Consider the following 17,414-nt stretch of genomic DNA (forward strand, 5'->3'; position numbering starts at 1 on the left):
GCCAGGCCCCAGACTGGAGTCAGTTCATTCCTGCGAGGCAGGTGGGCTGGGCCACATCTTGCCCACGGGGACTGGGTCTCTGCCTGGCTGGGAGAAGACACAGGAGGCTGCGGCTCAGATTCCAAACATTCTCTTTATTACGTGTTTGATCCAGAGGAGAAACTAAGTGCAGGGCCGGGGGAGGAGGGGCTAGGTGGGGAGGGGCCACCTTGCCTGGGTGCCCCCCCTACCCCTGCCCCCACCCCCAATGGGAGCCAAGCCATGCCCTCCCTGCCAGGCCCCTTGGGAGCACCCGGGCTGTTCCACAGGGCAGGGGAGGAGGAGGGGGGAGCCCTTGGTCTGAGCCGGAGCCACAGGCTGAGCGTGGGGCAGGAGGGCTGAGGTTGGCGAGGCCCCTTCCCAGGACCCAAGGCCTCCAAGCCTGGCCTGGGGTGGGGATGGGGGGTGGGGTGATGAAGGAGGGGTGGAGTCATCATAAATCAAGAAAAAAAATAAAATAATAAAATAAAAAATAAAACCCATCACAAAAAATGTACAACTCAGGTGAGGGCAGGGTGGCCTCTGCGGGACTCCCCCCCTCGATTTCTCAAGAACAGAAACAGCAGAGAAATAAATTAAGGGATGCAGTGGCCGCCACCAGCCAAGCGCCCACAGCCACCCACTCCCACGCCGGCCGCGGAGGTTAGCAAGCTGGGAGGCACTTCGCCCACCCCGTCCCCCACCCCGTGGCCCTGCCGCCCGATCCAGGGGAGGCCCTGGACAGTGTCTCCTGAGGGGAGGGCGACAGCGTCCGGAGAAGGCGAGGCCGAGATGAGAGTGGTGCGGACGAGCCGGTGCCCGGATTAATGCCAATGACGGGGACGCACTGGGAGGAGGGACGTGAGGGGCTGTGCTTGCAGACAAAGGCTCTCCCAGAACGGAGAATGCCCGCGTGCCCTGCGGGGAGCCAGCAGGGGGCCGAGGAGCCGGCTCGCCCTGCGGCCCCTCCCCTCTTCCAGCCTGGGGTCGGGCCCTTCTACCAGGAGGGGTGGAGAAGATGGCACAGACTTGAGGAGGGGAGCCAATGTCCCCACAGCAGCTAGTGGAAGGGAGTGCCCAGCTCAGCAGGGAGGGGCAGGGGTGCTGCGTGGCCCTCCGCCCGGCCGCCCAGGGGCTCCCGGGCTCGAGGGCAGGGGAAGGCCACCTCTGGTGGTTCGCTTGGAGGGGAGGAGGGGAGGAGGGGGAGATAAGCCCGAAGCGGGCCTGGCGGAGGGCCTGACCGGGAGCTCCACCACTCTTGCCTGAGAGTGTTCCAGCCCTGAGCCACCCTCCCGGGAAACCCCACAGATCCAGTCTCAACTGTCCCAATGGGGCAGGGAGGAAAGGTGGCCGCTGGGTTTTTTTTTTTTTTTTCTTTTTTCTTTTTGGTAATAAAAAAATTTCTTGGTTTAGGCGAAATACTCTGTGCAACCGCAGTACCGAGGGGAGCCCTGCCCCCCCACCCCTCCCCTTCCTTTGCCTCCTGTGGGGGAGCGAGGGGAAGGAGGAATTTCTGGGCGGGGGCGAGTGTGGGGGAGGGAGAAGAGCCATCTCCCATCCCCCACAAACGTGGAAGAAACAACCCGGAAGGAAGGCCGGCGGGAGGGGCCCGCCCGCTGCAGTCTGGCCCACGCGCTCGCTCGCGCCCGCCGGCCCCGCGGCCGGTTAAAGCTTCAGCTCGTTGGCTATTTTAGAGGCAATGTTTTTGAAGGCCATGGAGGTGCCCGATATCCGCTTGAAGCGGACCCCGTTGAGCGAGAGCCGCGGCAGTTTGCACACCTCCATCTCCCACTGCACGAAGTCCTCGTGGCCCGGCGCGCCGTGCACGCACAGCAGCATGTACTTCTCGTGCAGCTCGCTCTGGCAGCTGTTGGCGTCCAGCACCTTGCGGATCTCCCGCATCATCTCGTTGGGCTCCATGGAGCTCGTGGTCTTCATGCTCCACGTGAAGCGCAGCGAGCGCGGCTTGGCCTCCCGGAACTCCTCCTTGTCCTTGTCGTTGCCGCCGCCGCCCACCATGTGAGGTCTGCGGGGAGCAGGGGCCGTGTGAGGCGGGCGGCCGAGGCACCCCACCCACGGGAGAGCCACCCTGGCGGGCAGACCCTGGCCCAGAGAACAGCGGGGGGAGCAGCGCAGGCGCACGAGCCGGAAGAGGGAGCCCCGAGACCCTGGCTGAGGGGCGCAGGACTTCGCTGGACCAGGAGAGCCAGGGAAGGGGCGCTGGGCACTGCCTCCCGGAAGCAGCGGCGCCGAGGGCACTCATCTGCTGCCCCCGCGGCCCACCCCAGGGCTCCAATTTCCAGACCTGTGCAGCGGGGCTCGGGAAAGGGAGGCCCGGAGAGGGTGGAGACAGGGCAGAGCCACCGGAGGAAGAGCCGGGTGGCAGAGGAAGAGACGGACAGGAGGCTTGTGGCAAGCCCAGTGGCCCGGGCAGGGCCAGTGCTGGCTCCGGCCCTCTCACCTGAGCGTCTCCACTCGGTCTTTGCTTTCAGGTTCATTCAGGTTCCTCAAAAAACAGAGCGAGGGAGAGTTTAGTGCTGGGTCTCTCGCTCCTTCCACCACCACAGACCCAGGTGAGGGTGGGTCTGGGAAGGTGCTGCCCGCCGGTGGGCAGGACCTGAGCCAAAGGCCACCTGGCCACATCTGCGGGCCAACAAGGCTCTGCAGCACCTCCCACTGGCAGCCTGACAGTCCCTTTCCAGGAGGGAGCCCAGCATAGCCTGCCCCTCCCACACTCCAGAGCAGTGGGCTGGGGAGGAGGAGCCTCTGCTGGGGCGGGGTCCACGGGGCACCCAGAGCAAAGGCGCTGGGTGCAGCATGAGGCGGGCTCCCCACTGGCCCCAGCCAGCGCTCACGTGAGCGTTCGTGCCAACACACGGGGGTCTTGGACTGCAACGTTTCCAACTCTGGGAGAGTGGGGGTCTCGGGGACATGGAAGCCTCTCAGGAGGCTTCCAGTGCCAAGGCCTGGAGGTGTATGGAGGAGGCCTGGGGGTGGGTGCTGGCTGCCGCGTGGCTATGACTCCCCAGCGGCCGGGCCGCCTGCCTGCAGGAGGAGGACGGGGCAGGGGGAGAGGTCTGGCCCCGCTGAGCGGCTTCTCCAGCTCCTGACTGCAAGATGGGTGCTGGGAGCCGGGAAATCGGGGAATGCGGAAGGGGGAGAGGACGGCAGCAGCACATGTAAAAGGGACACAGAAACACGAGAGACACACACGATGCCAACAAGTGCACTGCGAGCGGGGAGCCCGGCGGTGCAGGGGAAGGGGCCCTGGCAGCTCTCCTTGGGCCTCCAGCAGGGCAAGCCCCCATCGTGGCCCCATGGCACAAGCACCAGCCATGCAGTGGAGGGCTGGGGGGCACGGAGCGGAGAGTGGGGAAAGCCTGAAGATCCCGTCTGGTTTCTCCACCAGCTGGGCACCCATGTGCCTTCTGGGCGCCCCAGCCCCAGAGCGGGGCCAGGCTGACACCTGGGGAACCAGGCTCCCGACCCACCTTCCACCTGCAACTTGGCATTGGGCCCACCCAGGCCTGCAGAGAGGATGAGGAGAAGGCCGGGCTGAAGGGCCAGGAAGGGCGGAGCCTCAGTGAGGGTGCCGTTCTCCCCGTCTCGCCGTGACCAGGCGTGACCAGGCGAGGAGTGGCCCCTGCCCTAGAGCTGAAGGCCGCATCCGGGGAAAACGGCCAGCAGGAGAGGTTCCAGTCACCGCGGTGCTGGTGCTGCGGCCGGCCCCGTGTCGGCCAGGTTGGGGGGGGCTGCTTCTGCAGAGCTGCCAGAAGGGGGTGCTGTGCCCCACTTGTGAAGCCAAGGCTCCCTGGGCAGGCCTGGAGGAGTCAGACCCAAGCTGGGGAACCCGCAGTCGCTCCCGCCCCAGCCTTTCCGTCCCAGAGGCCAGGGGGAAGAAGCCACACAGCCCTCAAGTTCAGGAAGCCCAGGAGACCCCGAACGAGAGACCGTCCCAGATGCACTTGTAACCCGGTGCAGCCTCCTCGTAGCGCATGCACATGGCAGGGGAAGGGCCAGGGGGAACCCAGTGCTGTGACCCAAACCTGGGGGCGGGGTGAGGGGAGACAATCTTAAAGGGAGAATCCCCGAGGAGGTCTCCCTGGCTTGAAGACAGCACCACGGTGTCTGAGGAAGGGCCCTCCCTTTCAAAGCCATTCGCCCCGAGGGCCATGTGCTCAGAGCCCACTGTCTGAGGGCAGGCTTGGTGCTGACCCGCGGCCACACCAGGCTTCGTCCCTTTAAGATGGCAGAGGAGGACCACACAGACACGTTAGCAGATGGCCACGAGCCAGAACCAGAAAAGGGGAGTTAGTGATGGAGCAGGACACGGGACACACACACACACAGCGGGCTCAACGCCTACCTTCTGGCAAACCTGAAAGACAGATTTCTAAAAAAAACAAACAAAAAAAAGACAAAATAAAAAAAGAAATAAAAAAAACCCAACAAGACGGTGTGTGGATAAGCAGGTGGGGAGTGGGCTTTACAGGTTCAAAGGTCGCCCCCAGTTTTGGAAGAGCCGCTCAGCGAGACTAGAGTCCCAGACTTCCAGGTCTGCGCCCTGACACGAGGCAGGCAGGAGCGGCAGGCAAGCCTGCTCTCTCACAGCCCCTGGCCTTCCAGAACTGCCAGTCCAGGGGGGGACACGGGGCACCCAGGAGGCCAGCTGGCTGGACGCACCTCAAGGTGTGCCTCTGGTGACTGGGGACTCACGATGTGAGACATTCCCTGACGAGACCCCCACCGGGACCCAACACAGGAAGGCCTCATCAGCTTTGGGGCTGGGGGCGGGGAGGCTCCCACAGGTCCCACAGGCTGTTTCATTTAGGGCCTCCCTCCCGGGAGCCCCTGAAGAACTGGCTGCAGTGGAGGGGAGTGACTGGAGTCAGACACGAGCAATTGTGGAGGCGGGGAGAGGGGGTCAAAGGGGGCCAGATGAGAGACCAGGAAAAATTTCCTCCCTGGCCCAGCCTGGCTTAGGCCTCATGACTTTGCAGCTGCGTCACCAAATATAAGTTTCCATGGGAACCCAGGAGAGAAGAGGGGGCTTTTATTTTAGCATCTGAGTTCACACTCTCCTGGAGAGGAGGCGGCATGGGCCATCTGCCGGGGCCAGAGAATGAGGGGTGCCTATGGGGAGTTGGGGAGAGACCTAAGAGGACAGGCCTGGGCACACAAGGCGTTGACGACGACCCCATTTCCTAGACTTCACGGGGCCTCTTTTAACCCCAGGACCCAAGCCCAGCTCTAGGCATCCCCACCCCTGAGCAAACAGGAAGGCCTGGCCTCAGCCTCTCTGCCACCCTGCACTCCCTGCTCACCTGCGTACAAACTTGGAGGTGAACTTGCTGAAGATGCTCCCAGAGGCCCCCCGCCGGCCCTGGCTGTGGCCAGAGGGAGAAGCTGGGGTCACACCGTAGGGCAAATTCTGCTGGTCCCGCACTTGCCGGAGCTGCCCAGCATGGAAGGTGCTTCGACTGGACACACCCCGGGGGAAATTCGTTCGGTCTGGGGCTCCACCACTGCTGCTGATGTTGTGGGCGGAGGGGGAGGCGACAGGGACACGCTGGGGGGCTGTGCTGTGGGGAGAGTCGGGGTAAGGGGAACACATCAGGGCACAGGACAGCCGTTCGCCACTGGGCACCTGCAGTGCCCCGTGGTGGGGCGGGGGTGCTACGGCAGAGGCAGCCATCACGGAGGACACAGAAGGAAGGGTGTGACCACTGAGGACGGCGGCAGGGAGGAAGGCTCCCGGAGGAGGAAGACGAAGGACGGGGGCGGGGGGGGGGGGGCAGGGAATGACCCGTGTGTGCAGAGCAGCGCAGGCTGCAGAGCTGGCTCCCTCAACTCTCAAGGGGACAGTGGGGACCAACCCTCAGGACGCCCCCAGGATGCTGACCATCCCCGGGTCCCTGAGGAAGCCCAGGCAGGCTCAGAACAAAGCAGCCTCCCTCGGAGCCGCAGGCCTGCTTCCCGCACAACTGTGCTGAGGGGAGACCCGCGCAAGAGGGACACGGATGCTCTTTTCTGTGCCTTCCACTTCCTGGCTGCGGGGCCAGAGCCGGGCCCTGTGGCTAAGAGGACAAGAAGAGAGCAGGCCCCGGAAGGAAGGAGTTGCTGGGGGCAGGGGGAGGGCAGCAGGTGCACCAGCTGCCCCAGCACACTTGCCTGGGCCGCGGCACCTCACAGTTACTCTCCGTGGGGGGCAGCCCAGAGGCCTTGTTGGGGTGCACGGAGGCCGACATGGATTTCTGGTGCTGGCGGGGCCGGGCCGCAGAGACTGCGGCAGAAGCAGAAGCCGTGGAGGCCCGGGACCCTGGCATGGTTAGGCTAGGAGACAAAAGCAGCGAAGAGGCCTGGGTTAGGGGGTGGGCGAGGGCTGAATGCCCGGATTAGGAAGCAAGGGCAGGGAAGGGCCAGAGCTGGGGATGGCAGTGGGGTACGGGTCAGGCCCGGGGAGCAGCGAAGGGGCGTCAGTCAGATTTGAGGATCGTGCAGGTGGGGCGTGGAGGGAAGGGGAGGAAGCGGCGAGGGAGGCCAGAGCCTGGGAAGAGGAACTGGAAGGAGAGGTGACAGGAAGCACTGCCTCCGGCTGCCTTGGTCTCCTAGGGAGTCTAAGGTCCAGGTGTCTCTTCTACAGGAGGAGTGCAGTGTTGCTAAGAACTGTCAACAGGCGCAGAAGAGGGGGCGCCCAGCACACAACACAAGAAATGCACACGGTCAAGGTCAGGGGCACGCTGCAGCCACCCTCAACGGGTACACCCCTGAGATGGGCTGTCTCTTGGTTCTGCCCTGGTCTGGAGCCCCAAAGACAAAGCCTCAGGCGCTGACGCGTGGAGTGGGCAGCAGCCACGCCCCGGCTGCCGTCAAGAAGCACAAAGACTGTGGAGATGACCACTGGGAGCCCCCACTCGGTAAACTACGAGGAGCGGTCGGAGGAGGAAGGGGAGGAGATGGCGTGGAGCAGGGCAGGGAAGGTGGACAGCCAGACGGAACAGAGCCAGGACAGGACTCCAGGGAGCGGGGGCAACGCTCGGGCGGGGGCGGAGACGACGCTGCTGACAAACTTCACCGCCGGAGAGGGGCTGCCGAGGAGCGTGGCGGGCAGGCCCAGGCAGCTCACCTGTCTTTGCCGTTCTGGATGGAGGCCTGGCCGAGGCTAGCCCTCTCCAAAAGCGGGGAGTTCCTGCTTCGATTTGTGCTGGCAGAGAGGACGCTGTTCTGTGGGGAACGAAGGGAAGAGCTGCTCTACAGTCAGGCTCATGCAGGGCTCCCCGCCACCTTCGCCTCTGGCAGGCGCCGCGGTCAGATGGGACTCTGCTCCCCTCTTGGGGCTGCGCTTTCTACAGTGAGCAAAAGTGGCCACCAAAGGGATGCGGTCTTGGATTCAAGAGCTGCTAGGGGTGAGGACTGTGGCACGGTACGTTAAGCCGCAGTCTGTGGCACCGGCATCCCATATCGGAGTGCCAGTTCAAGTCCCGGTCCAGCTCCTTGCTGGTCCGCTGGGGAAAGCAGCAAAGGATGGCTCACGTACTGAGGCCCCCGCCACCCACGTGGGAAACCTGGATGCAGTTCCAGGCTCCTGGCTTTGGCCTGGCCCAGCCCCAGCCGTTGCAGCCATTTGGGGAGTGAACCAGCAGATGAAAAATCTCCGTCTCTCCCTCTCTCTCTGCCACTCTGCCTTTCAAATAAATAAATCTTTAAAAACAAACAAACAAACAAACAAAAAACCAAAAACAAATAAAGAAAAGAGCTGCTTGGGGAGGGGAGGCAGTGGGGAGGACAGGAAGGGGGGCCTGGGGCTGATGGGCGTGGCTCACCGTGGAGGGGGTGGGGGTGGTCTTCTTCCTCTCCAGGCCGGGCAGGGGGCTGGCAGGCACTTTGGCTGTGCTGCTGGCCTTCCGCCCTGGCTCCCGGTCTTCCTCAGGCCTCTTATTCTCGGCATTGTTGCTCTGAGTCTTCTTGGAGTAGGAATTGGAGGTGGGAATGGCAGGACCAGCTGCAGGACCAGAGGGACCGGGGGTGGGTGGGTGAGGCGGAGTGCGGAGTGCCGGTCCGCTTGCAGGGCTCCCCTGCGCCTGCGGGCAGCTCTGCCTCCCCACTTCACAGGGGCTGAGGAAGGCTGAGGGACTTGCCCACAGCCGTGCTCCCAAGTGGCTAAGCTGGTACAGAGGCTCAGCCGTGTGCCTCTAAACCTGCGGGAGTACAGCCTTTGCTGCAGAGGGCGAGTCCTACTTACCAGCCCCAAGGTGCTTACCCTGGTCACTGAAGCGCCGCTGCTTGGGGTTGGCCGAGACACTGCGCTGTACCTTGTGGGAGGGGGAGGGGGCACTGCTATTGGTCAGATCAGCCGAAGGCCGGGGCTTCAAGGTGATGGTGTCACCTTCCAGCTGCAAGCACAGAGAACATGGCTTCAAGGGTGGGCAGAGGGCTTGTGGTGATCTTCCTGGGTGGACTCATGTTCACGTCCCACCCTAGTCCAGCACACACACACACAGCCCAGGCTCCCATGGGACGTCACTCACAAGACCAACCAGTACCTACCCATACCTCCTCCATCCCAGAGACACCTGTGCCCTGGCACAGAACCTGACAACAGACAGACACAGCCAAGGACAGCACCCAGAAAGACTCCCATCCTTGACAGAGACACACATGCCCAAACCCTGGGAGACACTAACACCCAGGAGAACACACGTCAGACCCAGAGCTGCCCCTTGCCCACACACAGCGATGTGGGCCTGAACCGAGAGCGGGGGCCACCATGGCCACCAGCAGGGTGGGGACACATGGATGCTGGACCAAGCCCAAAGGGGCAGAAGAACAATCACAGAGCTGCCAGACCTGCAGACAGGACGGACACACAGACAGACAAGACACAGCCAGACACAGTCACAGGCAGAAGCAACACACAGGCTTCAGCGTCCTGTTAGACACAGAAACCTCCCCAAACCCAGAGCAGCACCCATCCGACAGACAGAATCACAGACACCCGGACTGACACAGAACTGCCAATCAGAGGGTCTGGCCCACGCGAATCAACTCACCCACATGGAGCCCAGACTGGGCCCAACCCCAAGCCCACCAGCTCTTACCCAGCCCTGAAGGAGATCAGTGAGAGGCCAGAGGGCCTCAGACAGCAAAGCTGACGCTTAGAGGTGGCCAGCAGAGAGCACACCTACTGGAGAGGCGCATCTTCCCGACCGGTGCTAAGAGCATGGGGTGCTACCGATGCCGGGTCAGGGTCAGGGAGAGGGCGGGGAGCACTAACCTCAGAGCTCTTGTAGCCCAGGAGCAGGTAGGTGGCCATCACCTCGTTGTACTTCTGGCCCACCAGCGAGTCCTGGATCTCTTCCCGTGTGTAGCCCATGGACACCATCAACTCTGCACGGGGGACACACAGTTAAGGCTGCTCCTGACCCCCGGTAGCCGCAGCCTCGCGGCCCAGCACGGCCTCACCTGTCCGCCGGGGGTCCTTGTAGTCAGGAAGGGGCTCCACGTAAGGCTTCAGCTCGTCGTCCTCGTGACCCACATTCATCCAACGGTCTTTCATGATTTGCTGGGAGCAAAGGGAGGGGAAAGGGCAGGGGGAGGACACTCAGCTTGGGGGTTCCCCTGGGAACCCCGGGACCTCCAGCCAGTGGCCTCCGGGCTGCTCACCTCTAAAGTGCCTCTCTTGCTGGGATTAAGAATGAGAAATTTCTTCAGCAGGTTTTCACAGTCCGTGGACATGTAGAACGGAATTCGGTATTTTCCTCTCAGCACCCGCTCCCGCAGCTCCTGTAGGAGCACCCAGGATTAGCAAAGTTCACCCATCTCAAGGCCAAGGGAAGAAACCCACCACCCAGGACCCTGGGAGCGTGACACTGGCCACGCTGCCAGCAACAAAAGCTGGTAGAAGGCAGAGAGGCTGGCACAGAGAGGCAGAGGAGCCAAAGACGCTCTGGCATGGCCAGGGAACGCCAGGCAATGTACCCTTTCCCTCGGGAAGGAACTGTCAGGCGCCCGTAACTGCTACCACCTTAGTAAACCCTTCTCAGAAGCTCTGGCTTCGGAAAAATGTACACAGGCACAGGTGAGGGGTCCGGGGAAGACCAGAGGCCAAGAGGAAATGCGAAGTAGTGAGCATGTGCTAAGCTCGCACTGCACTCCACCTTGAGGTTCTGTCCGTCAAAAGGCAGGGACCCGCTGACCAGTGTGTACAGGATGACCCCCAGGCTCCATACGTCCACCTCGGGTCCGTCGTATTTTTTGCCCTGGAAGAGTTCTGGGGCAGCGTAAGGGGGACTGCCACAGAAAGTGTCCAGCTTGTTCCCAAAAGTGAACTCGTTGCTAAAGCCAAAGTCTGCAATCTTGATATTCATATCAGCATCCAAGAGTAGGTTTTCTGCCTGGGAGGTAAGAGGGAGAACATCAGGGGGGTGCACCACACTGAGGCGCTGCGTAGGGAGGAGCTGAGGGACACAAGGAAATGACCGGCAAGTTATCTTCTCTCTGCCCACTCCAGGCAGGGCTCCCATGAGCGAGAACAGGCTGGGCAGGAGGAAGGCGTGCAGGCCACTCCTCACTCAGGCAGCCGCAGCAGAGCTGGGATCTGCAGGCCCAGGGCCCTGAGCAGTGTGCGAAGCCTCTGCGCCAGGCCCAGGTTAACCACGTCATGTCTGCAAGGGCGGGGCAGTCACGAAACACAGGCGGCCTCAAACTGGAAGCCCTCAGCCACAGAGGAGGATGTGCGGGCCTGCAGGAGATGCACCTACGGACACGCTACATCTTCCCCTTCGCCAGCCCCGAGGCTGCCGGGAGACCAGGAGAACCTGGGTGGCCCTGCCATGCCCTGCACTGCCGACTGGAGTGGGAGCCCCAGCCCAGCTGCGAGGCTCCTATCAGAAGCACTCCTAGGGACTTCCTGCTCAACTGGTCTGACTGTTACAGCCAGGTGAGGCACCGACACCACCCCATGTCCGAGCACCTGGCTTTGAGTCCTGGCTCTGGTTCCTGATGCCAGCTTTTTGTTAACGCGCACTCTGGGAGGCAGCAGTCGACGGCTCCAGTACCTGGGCCCTGCCACTCAAGTGAGAAGCCTGGAACGCGTTAACTCCCAGCTTTGGCTTGGCCCAAGCCTGGCCTTGTGGCATTTGGGGAGTGAACAACAGTGATGGGAGCCTGCCTTCAAATAAACAAATTTGTGTGTGTGTGTGAATAACTGGCGGGGGTTCCCGTCAACTCTCGGGCCCTGAGCATTACTGACAACCCAGCCTGCACTCAGAGGCACAGGAAGCAGCGTGCGCCTCACCTTCAGGTCTCTGTGGACAATGAACTTCTGGTGACAGTACTGCACAGCAGACACTATCTGGAAGGAGGAAGAAGGTCAGCCTGGTGCCCGATGGAGCGAAGACCGCGAGACCGAAGCGCCCAGCTTGGTGCCCGATGGAGCGAAGACCGCAACACCGAAGCGCCCAGCTTGGTGCCCGATGGAGTGAAGACCGCGACACCGAAGCGCCCAGCAGGAGCCCCCCCCCCCCCACCACCACCATGCCGAGGGCAGGGGAGGTGGGGCAGTGACAGCACGGAGGGAGGCGCACCCACCTGGCGGAACTTGGCTCGAGCCTCTTTTTCTTTCATCCGGCCGTGAGCTACCAGGTAATCAAACACCTCTCCTGGGAGAGACGGGGTGGGGACGGGTCAGGGCTGGGAAGGCCGGGGGAGAGGGCACCCACCAGGAAGACGCAGCTCCACACCTACCGCCACTAGCATACTCCATGACGAGATAGAGGGTTTTCTCCGTCTCAATCACTTCAAATAATTTAACTGCAAAAGAAAAGGCCAGGCGCTGCATCAGAGCAGCAGCAGGAGCCCGTGTCGAGCTCTGAGGCGTACAGGGCATCCGAGGGGCGGAGGCCCCCTCCCCAGGACCACCTCCTCTCACCCCTGCCAAACTACTCAGCTCAGCTCAGTGTCGGCCAGAGATGCAGCTGCCTCCGAGCTGAGCTCCCCCGGAAGCATCCCTGGCAACTCAGGACTCCAGAGGGCCCCGCGCGCCGGGAGGAAGTGGGGCCTGGCCGGAGGAGGAGGTGCGGCTGGTTCTCACCTATGTTGGGATGATTCAAAACCTTCATAATTCTCACTTCGCGGAACAGCTGGAAAGCAAGACACCAGGGGTCAGGCTTGCCCTGCTGCACAGGGCCCTGCCAGGCTGCTTTCCCAGAACCAAAGCAGGCAGGGAAGAGGGCAGAAGGGGAAACAGGAAAGGAAGCAGGCTGGCGCCTGGCAGAGCGCGGGCCCGCCCAGCTCAGGGGCGAAACGTGCGCCTCCAGCCTGGTCTGGGGGGGGTTCCAAAGGGGACCCCATCATGGTTTTTTGTTTTCCCTCGTTGTATGATGCACACAAGGCACAGCGCTCTGTACTAAGGACTGGGCCTTTCTCTCCTGGGCCCGTGAGGAAGGAGCCACTCCTATATATAGCTGATGCCAATTTTAATCAAATCCACCTCCACACACTCACGCTGTCTTTGTGAAACAGAAATCAGGGGCTCCCAACCACACATTTCCATGAAGAAAGATGACAGAAATGAGTCCTTTCCCTTGGCGGGGGCCAGAGACCTGAAAGGTGAGGTTTCTGTGACTCCCAGGCCTCGCACCCACACTAACAGCAGAAGGGAGGGATACAGCGTCTGGAAGGGTGGACCCACGTTTCCCCCTCAGGGTGTCCAGGAGCTCGTGTGAGCTGGACGAAGGGCAGCAGCAGCGTTCCTATGCCCAGCAGCCGCACCTGCCGGAGCCCCCGCTGGAGCCTGGGTTCCAGCTTCCTTCCCGGCTCCACAGCTACTCTGGATGAAGAGGCAGAAGGTCCTGCACACCATGTGAGGGCGCAGCACCGAATCGGGCCAGAGGAGCTGCAGGGCGCCCCCTTGGCTTGCAGGGGGCATTGCCTGGGAGACCCTGGGTTTTCTGGGTTCCTCTAGAACCCAGAGGGGCTAACTTCCTCAGAGACACCTTTTAGAGATCCTCGCCGGGGCGAGAGTTAAACAGTGCTTTGGCCGGAGTTGGATGGCCTTGGTTCAGCGCGGGTTGTATGTATCCGATGCTGGTGCCTCTGGCCAGTCAGCAAGAAGGAAGCAGCAAAGGAGGCAGGGCTGACTGGCGACTACTGCCATGCCGCGCTAGGCAGCTCCACGGAGCCGGCGGCCCACCCCAGGGGGCCCGGACTTCTGTGGGGTCAGAGCCAGACTTTCAGGACAGCCCTTTTCCCCTTCCTCCTGGAAAGCTCCAGGCAGGGAAGCAAGCCTTGGTGATGACAGCAGCGGTTCCCCTGGATCCAGGAAACCTTGAGGGGCCCCAGGGACGACAAAGACAGGGACCCCCTTGCCTCTGGTTGTCCCTCCACTCTCATTTCATAAGCACCTCCCTCATTAACAAGTGGCAGCTCCAGCCCCAAACTCCTGGCATCACCTATCTGTCAGCTCACAGCCTTGCCCTCCGCCCCTCGACTCCCAAAGAAAAATGCACTGGCCACGAGCTGACGAGAGCTGGGTCTTGGTCAGAGGCTGAAAGCCAGGGTCAGCGGGCCACGAAGGCACCAGGGAAATGTGAGTGCCCCCGAGTGGGGTAGGCTTTTGAAGCCACACAGGAGCTGCCTCCGTCCCCCGCAGCCGGGGCCCGGGACAGAGAGCTTCCAGCTCCACAACCACCCGGTCAGGCCCGGCTACCTCCCTTCTGCAAATCAAAGTCTCCCTTTCCTTTCCTTTCCCTCTCCTCCCAGGCTGCAACTTCACCGGCAGAGGGCTGTGTTCCCAGCTGGGGGTCTCCCCCCAGCTAGGTAGGACCTCACTTTCCGGCTGTTCAACAAGAAAGGAAAGGAAAGGGAAGTTCATCCTCATCTAGCAAAAACTACACGCAAATGATTCTGACCTCTGGCCACGAGGAGCCTGGAAGTAAAAAAGGAAAACTGGGAGGACCTGTCTTTAATCTGGAAATTAGAGTTCAGCGTCTCAACTCTAGGCTACAATGTGGCTGGCACAGGAGTCGGGGCAGGTCCCTGCTTCCTCTTCTCTTCCCTGCACTTTTAGGGCCACTCCCCGGAATCATTCCGGGTCTTGGAGCAGCTGCATGTATTTGTAGTAATGGCTGCAAACACGTATTTTTGCGTAGGGCTGGGCACAGACCAGAAGGTAGCCAGATGCAGGCAGGAGGTCAGACAGCTGGGCCATGTGGCTGAAAAGGAGCAGAAAAACCTGCGGAGTCAGTGTCTGTGGCCAGGACGCCCACCCAGGAGGGGCCGCCCCGGGGGATCCAATCAAGGCCTCAAGGTGGGAGAGCCGGGGGAGCAGAGGCTGGGGAAGAAGAGGAGCCAGAGGTCTTCACTAGGGGCTCTAAAATATAGTTTGAAAAAGCGTGGACAAGCATACGGTACAACAAATTCGAGTCAGGAGAAGGCCCAAATGGAACGGGGACGCCACCAGCCCTGAAGGGAGGTCTGCCAGGGGCCAGCGGCCGCCCGGTGCTTACTTTCTGGAGGCTGGAGGAGTTCAGCTGAGTCTTGTCGATGATCTTCACAGCTACCTGAGCATTAGACAAGAAACAAAAGCACAGACACAGACACCAAGATGACCTCTTTGAGCAGGTGAAAGCCAGGACCCGAAGCTACTTCCTCCTCTATGTGCCTGTTGATCTCACCGCTTTTAGCGCCCTTGTGGGCCTGAAAGGTGGCTGCAGCCCTGGCCCCGCCACGACCTGCTGGCGCGCCCACGTCCCCGCCTCAGCGCTCACCTCCTTCCCAGTCAGGATGTGCCGGGCCAGCTTCACCTTGGCGAAGTTGCCCTTGCCGATGGTCTTGAGGAGCCGGTAGTTGCCGATGTGCGGCTGCTCGTCAGCGGAGGGGGCCGAGTTGCGGCCGCGCAGCATGTTGGACTTACTGCTGGGCTTGGAATCCAGGTGTCCCAAGGTGGGCTGCAGGGGAAACAGACACTCCTGTACTCGCCGCCCCCCCAGGCCCCTCACGCCTCGCCTTCAGCACTCTGCGAACAGTGCAAGAGGCCAGGGTGCTAGGGCAGACTCCAAGGGGCTGGGAGGCACGTGAAGGATCACGAGGCAGCGGAAAAGACAGAAGGGGACGAGAAGACAGCCAGTGTTCTCTCCAGAGAGCCGGTGGTGCAAGAACTGAGGCCCAGAGCGTGTCATCCTGGATCCACGGATGCCCTGTGGATGCCAATAGCCCAGCTCCTCGGCCACCTGCAGTAAAGCTGCCGGCGTGACATGACCAGAACTGCCTCAGGGCCCTCCTGCCACCCAGCCCGTCACACCAGTCTGCTGTTCATCACCTGACAGGTGTTCGTCACGTCTCCTAAGGAGCATGGCAGCCCACGAGGGCCGTCCTGTGCCCCTCATCCATGGACCACCCACGCCCCGACTGGCTGGTCAAGGCAGTGGTCTGCCCGGCTCTGCTCTCCTTGGATGCTCCACAGCCCAAGTAAGGCTGCGAGGAAGCAGAAATCACAGCAGGCACTGAACAGGTACAAGACAGCATAAAAAAGGACGTGGTCCAGGAATACACTATAACCACACTTCAAAACGCTTATGGAAAAGGAGAATTAAGAGGAGGTTTATCTTGGCAAAAATACCACAACAAAACAACAAAACAAAACAAAACCACCCTAAACTGAAATCCATGCACAGTTGTTTCCTAAAATCCGTTTTTACAAGAACCTGTGTATCTGAGGCGCTGTACAGACTCTGTATGGTGCCCCTGGCAGGGTGACTGTACGGTGCAGCAATTCCACTGCTAGGTGGACGGCAGAGGAGCTGCAAGCACGGTCACACAGCGGCCTGTGTCAACGTCCCGTGCACAGCACCCAGACGCCCATCAGCCAGCGAATGGAGAAACACACAGGGCACGGCAGCCGAGGCAGTGAAGGCGGTGAAGGCCACGTGCCAGGACAGGGCAGGCTCTGGGCTGGCCACCGGGGACCACACATGCTGCAGGATTCCTTTGATGTGAAGTGTCTGGGACAGGCAGATCTACAGGCAGGGAGGAGACCAGCGGCTGTCCAGGAAGAGAAGGGTAAGGAAGACCTGACGGTGACAACTAAGGGGTGTGGGGTTTCTTTCTGGGGTAACGGGAATGTTCTAAAGTTGCACAGTGAAGATTATACAACTCTATGAATTTAATAAAAGCCACTCAACTGCACAGCTTGTTTCTTTACAAGAGAACAAATCTACTTTTATGTATTTACTTAAGAACGTGGAACGTTTTTATGCATCTGTGTGTCACTTGCACGGGACCATGCATATCTTCCAGCATCATTCCAATCTTAGTCTGTGTGCTGTCGAAGTGAGCGTCAAGTCCACTCTGAATGGGTGGACTGGGTGCTACGTGGATTGTATCTCAATACAGTGCTAAAGGAGGGTCTGCTCTAACTCCTGTCCCGAGATCCAGTTTTCCTCTTTCGAAGAACACCTTGCCACTGCCGCTGTCGCTTGCCACACTGGGACAAACCTGTTGCCAGAGCCTTGCCCCAGGCCATCCAGAGCTGCCCTGAAAGTTTAGGGAGACAGTCTGGATGGTTGCGGTGTGACCAGAGGGGTGTGAGTCAAAGCTCCTTTCGTCATCCCTGCTGGCTATAAGCGAAGCCCTCAAAAGCCAGGAGAAAAGACGGACTTGCTAGGGAACTGTCCAGGGTTCCTTGGCAAAAAGCTCGCTTGCCCAACTAGATGCTTTGCAAACGACAGAAACAGCACGTGAGCACACTGCTCTAACTTCCCCTTCTGCACCGTGCCCACGTGGGGCCTCGGCACAACGGCTGTGGGCAACTTCTCGGTCAGCTGACTGACCCAGACTCCAGAAGCCCACTGCTGGACAAGCGACCCCCGCAGCTGGCTGACTGATGGGGAGGCTCCTGACATCCCAGAACAGTCTCTCCTAACTTCCTTGGGGCTCCAGCTGTCTCTTCCGCCAAGCCCTCACTCCTCCACGCCTCCGCACCTCCTCAGAGTCCCCTTGCTGCTGTCTGTCCACACTGCCCTCTTCTCCACACTCCCTGTAGCTCGCCTAAGCCTGGCTGCTCCCCCAACAGTGTGTGTTAGACAAACAGCTTAAAATGCCTGCTCCTGCCCTCCCAAAGGGTCCATACTCCATGGAAAGAAGGGCATTCCTGGTTCCTGCTGGTACCTCCTAAAGGGTACCCTGAGGCGCAGGTGTTTGGGGCAGTGGCTAAGCTGCTGCTTGGGACATGTAGGCATGATGAGGTTCAAGTTGTCACTCCATTTCTTTCTTAGTATGGTGACTTCTGGGTATCCCACATGGGTGGCAGGAATCTAAAAGTACTTGGGTCACCACCCACTACATTCGCAAGTGCATGAGCAGGGAGCTGGACTGAAAGGGAATAGTGGTCAGAACCA

At 60.9% G+C, this 17,414-nt stretch overlaps 1 protein-coding gene across 9 annotated transcripts in view; it reads right to left on the bottom strand.

The window, feature by feature from the left end:
• Window positions 1–114: 114 nt before the first annotated feature.
• MARK2 (microtubule affinity regulating kinase 2) overlaps window positions 115–17,414 on the bottom strand; it is a 68,256-nt gene continuing 50,956 nt past the window's right edge. For 2 of the 9 annotated variants that reach the window (XM_051833078.3, XM_051833082.3), the window contains exons 2-19: window positions 14,787–14,966; window positions 14,526–14,579; window positions 12,110–12,158; window positions 11,764–11,829; window positions 11,608–11,678; window positions 11,315–11,371; window positions 10,176–10,412; window positions 9,682–9,801; window positions 9,481–9,580; window positions 9,293–9,405; window positions 8,279–8,411; window positions 7,842–8,020; window positions 7,145–7,242; window positions 6,190–6,351; window positions 5,343–5,600; window positions 4,385–4,411; window positions 2,480–2,524; window positions 115–2,044 (exon numbers count right to left, since the gene is read on the bottom strand). In XM_051833078.3, the coding sequence (XP_051689038.1) occupies window positions 1,684–2,044; window positions 2,480–2,524; window positions 4,385–4,411; window positions 5,343–5,600; window positions 6,190–6,351; window positions 7,145–7,242; window positions 7,842–8,020; window positions 8,279–8,411; window positions 9,293–9,405; window positions 9,481–9,580; window positions 9,682–9,801; window positions 10,176–10,412; window positions 11,315–11,371; window positions 11,608–11,678; window positions 11,764–11,829; window positions 12,110–12,158; window positions 14,526–14,579; window positions 14,787–14,966 (2,310 nt within the window). In that variant the 3' untranslated portion in view covers window positions 115–1,683. The remainder of the gene's footprint in view (window positions 2,045–2,479; window positions 2,525–4,384; window positions 4,412–5,342; window positions 5,601–6,189; window positions 6,352–7,144; window positions 7,243–7,841; window positions 8,021–8,278; window positions 8,412–9,292; window positions 9,406–9,480; window positions 9,581–9,681; window positions 9,802–10,175; window positions 10,413–11,314; window positions 11,372–11,607; window positions 11,679–11,763; window positions 11,830–12,109; window positions 12,159–14,525; window positions 14,580–14,786; window positions 14,967–17,414) is intronic. The other 7 variants (XM_051833083.3, XM_051833079.3, XM_051833080.3 and 4 more) reach the window with 7 other exon arrangements.

This window comes from Oryctolagus cuniculus, chromosome 1 (genome assembly GCF_051225735.1).
Source record: "Oryctolagus cuniculus isolate XC-2025 breed Fujian yellow rabbit chromosome 1, ASM5122573v1, whole genome shotgun sequence".
Lineage (NCBI taxonomy): Eukaryota > Metazoa > Chordata > Mammalia > Lagomorpha > Leporidae > Oryctolagus > Oryctolagus cuniculus.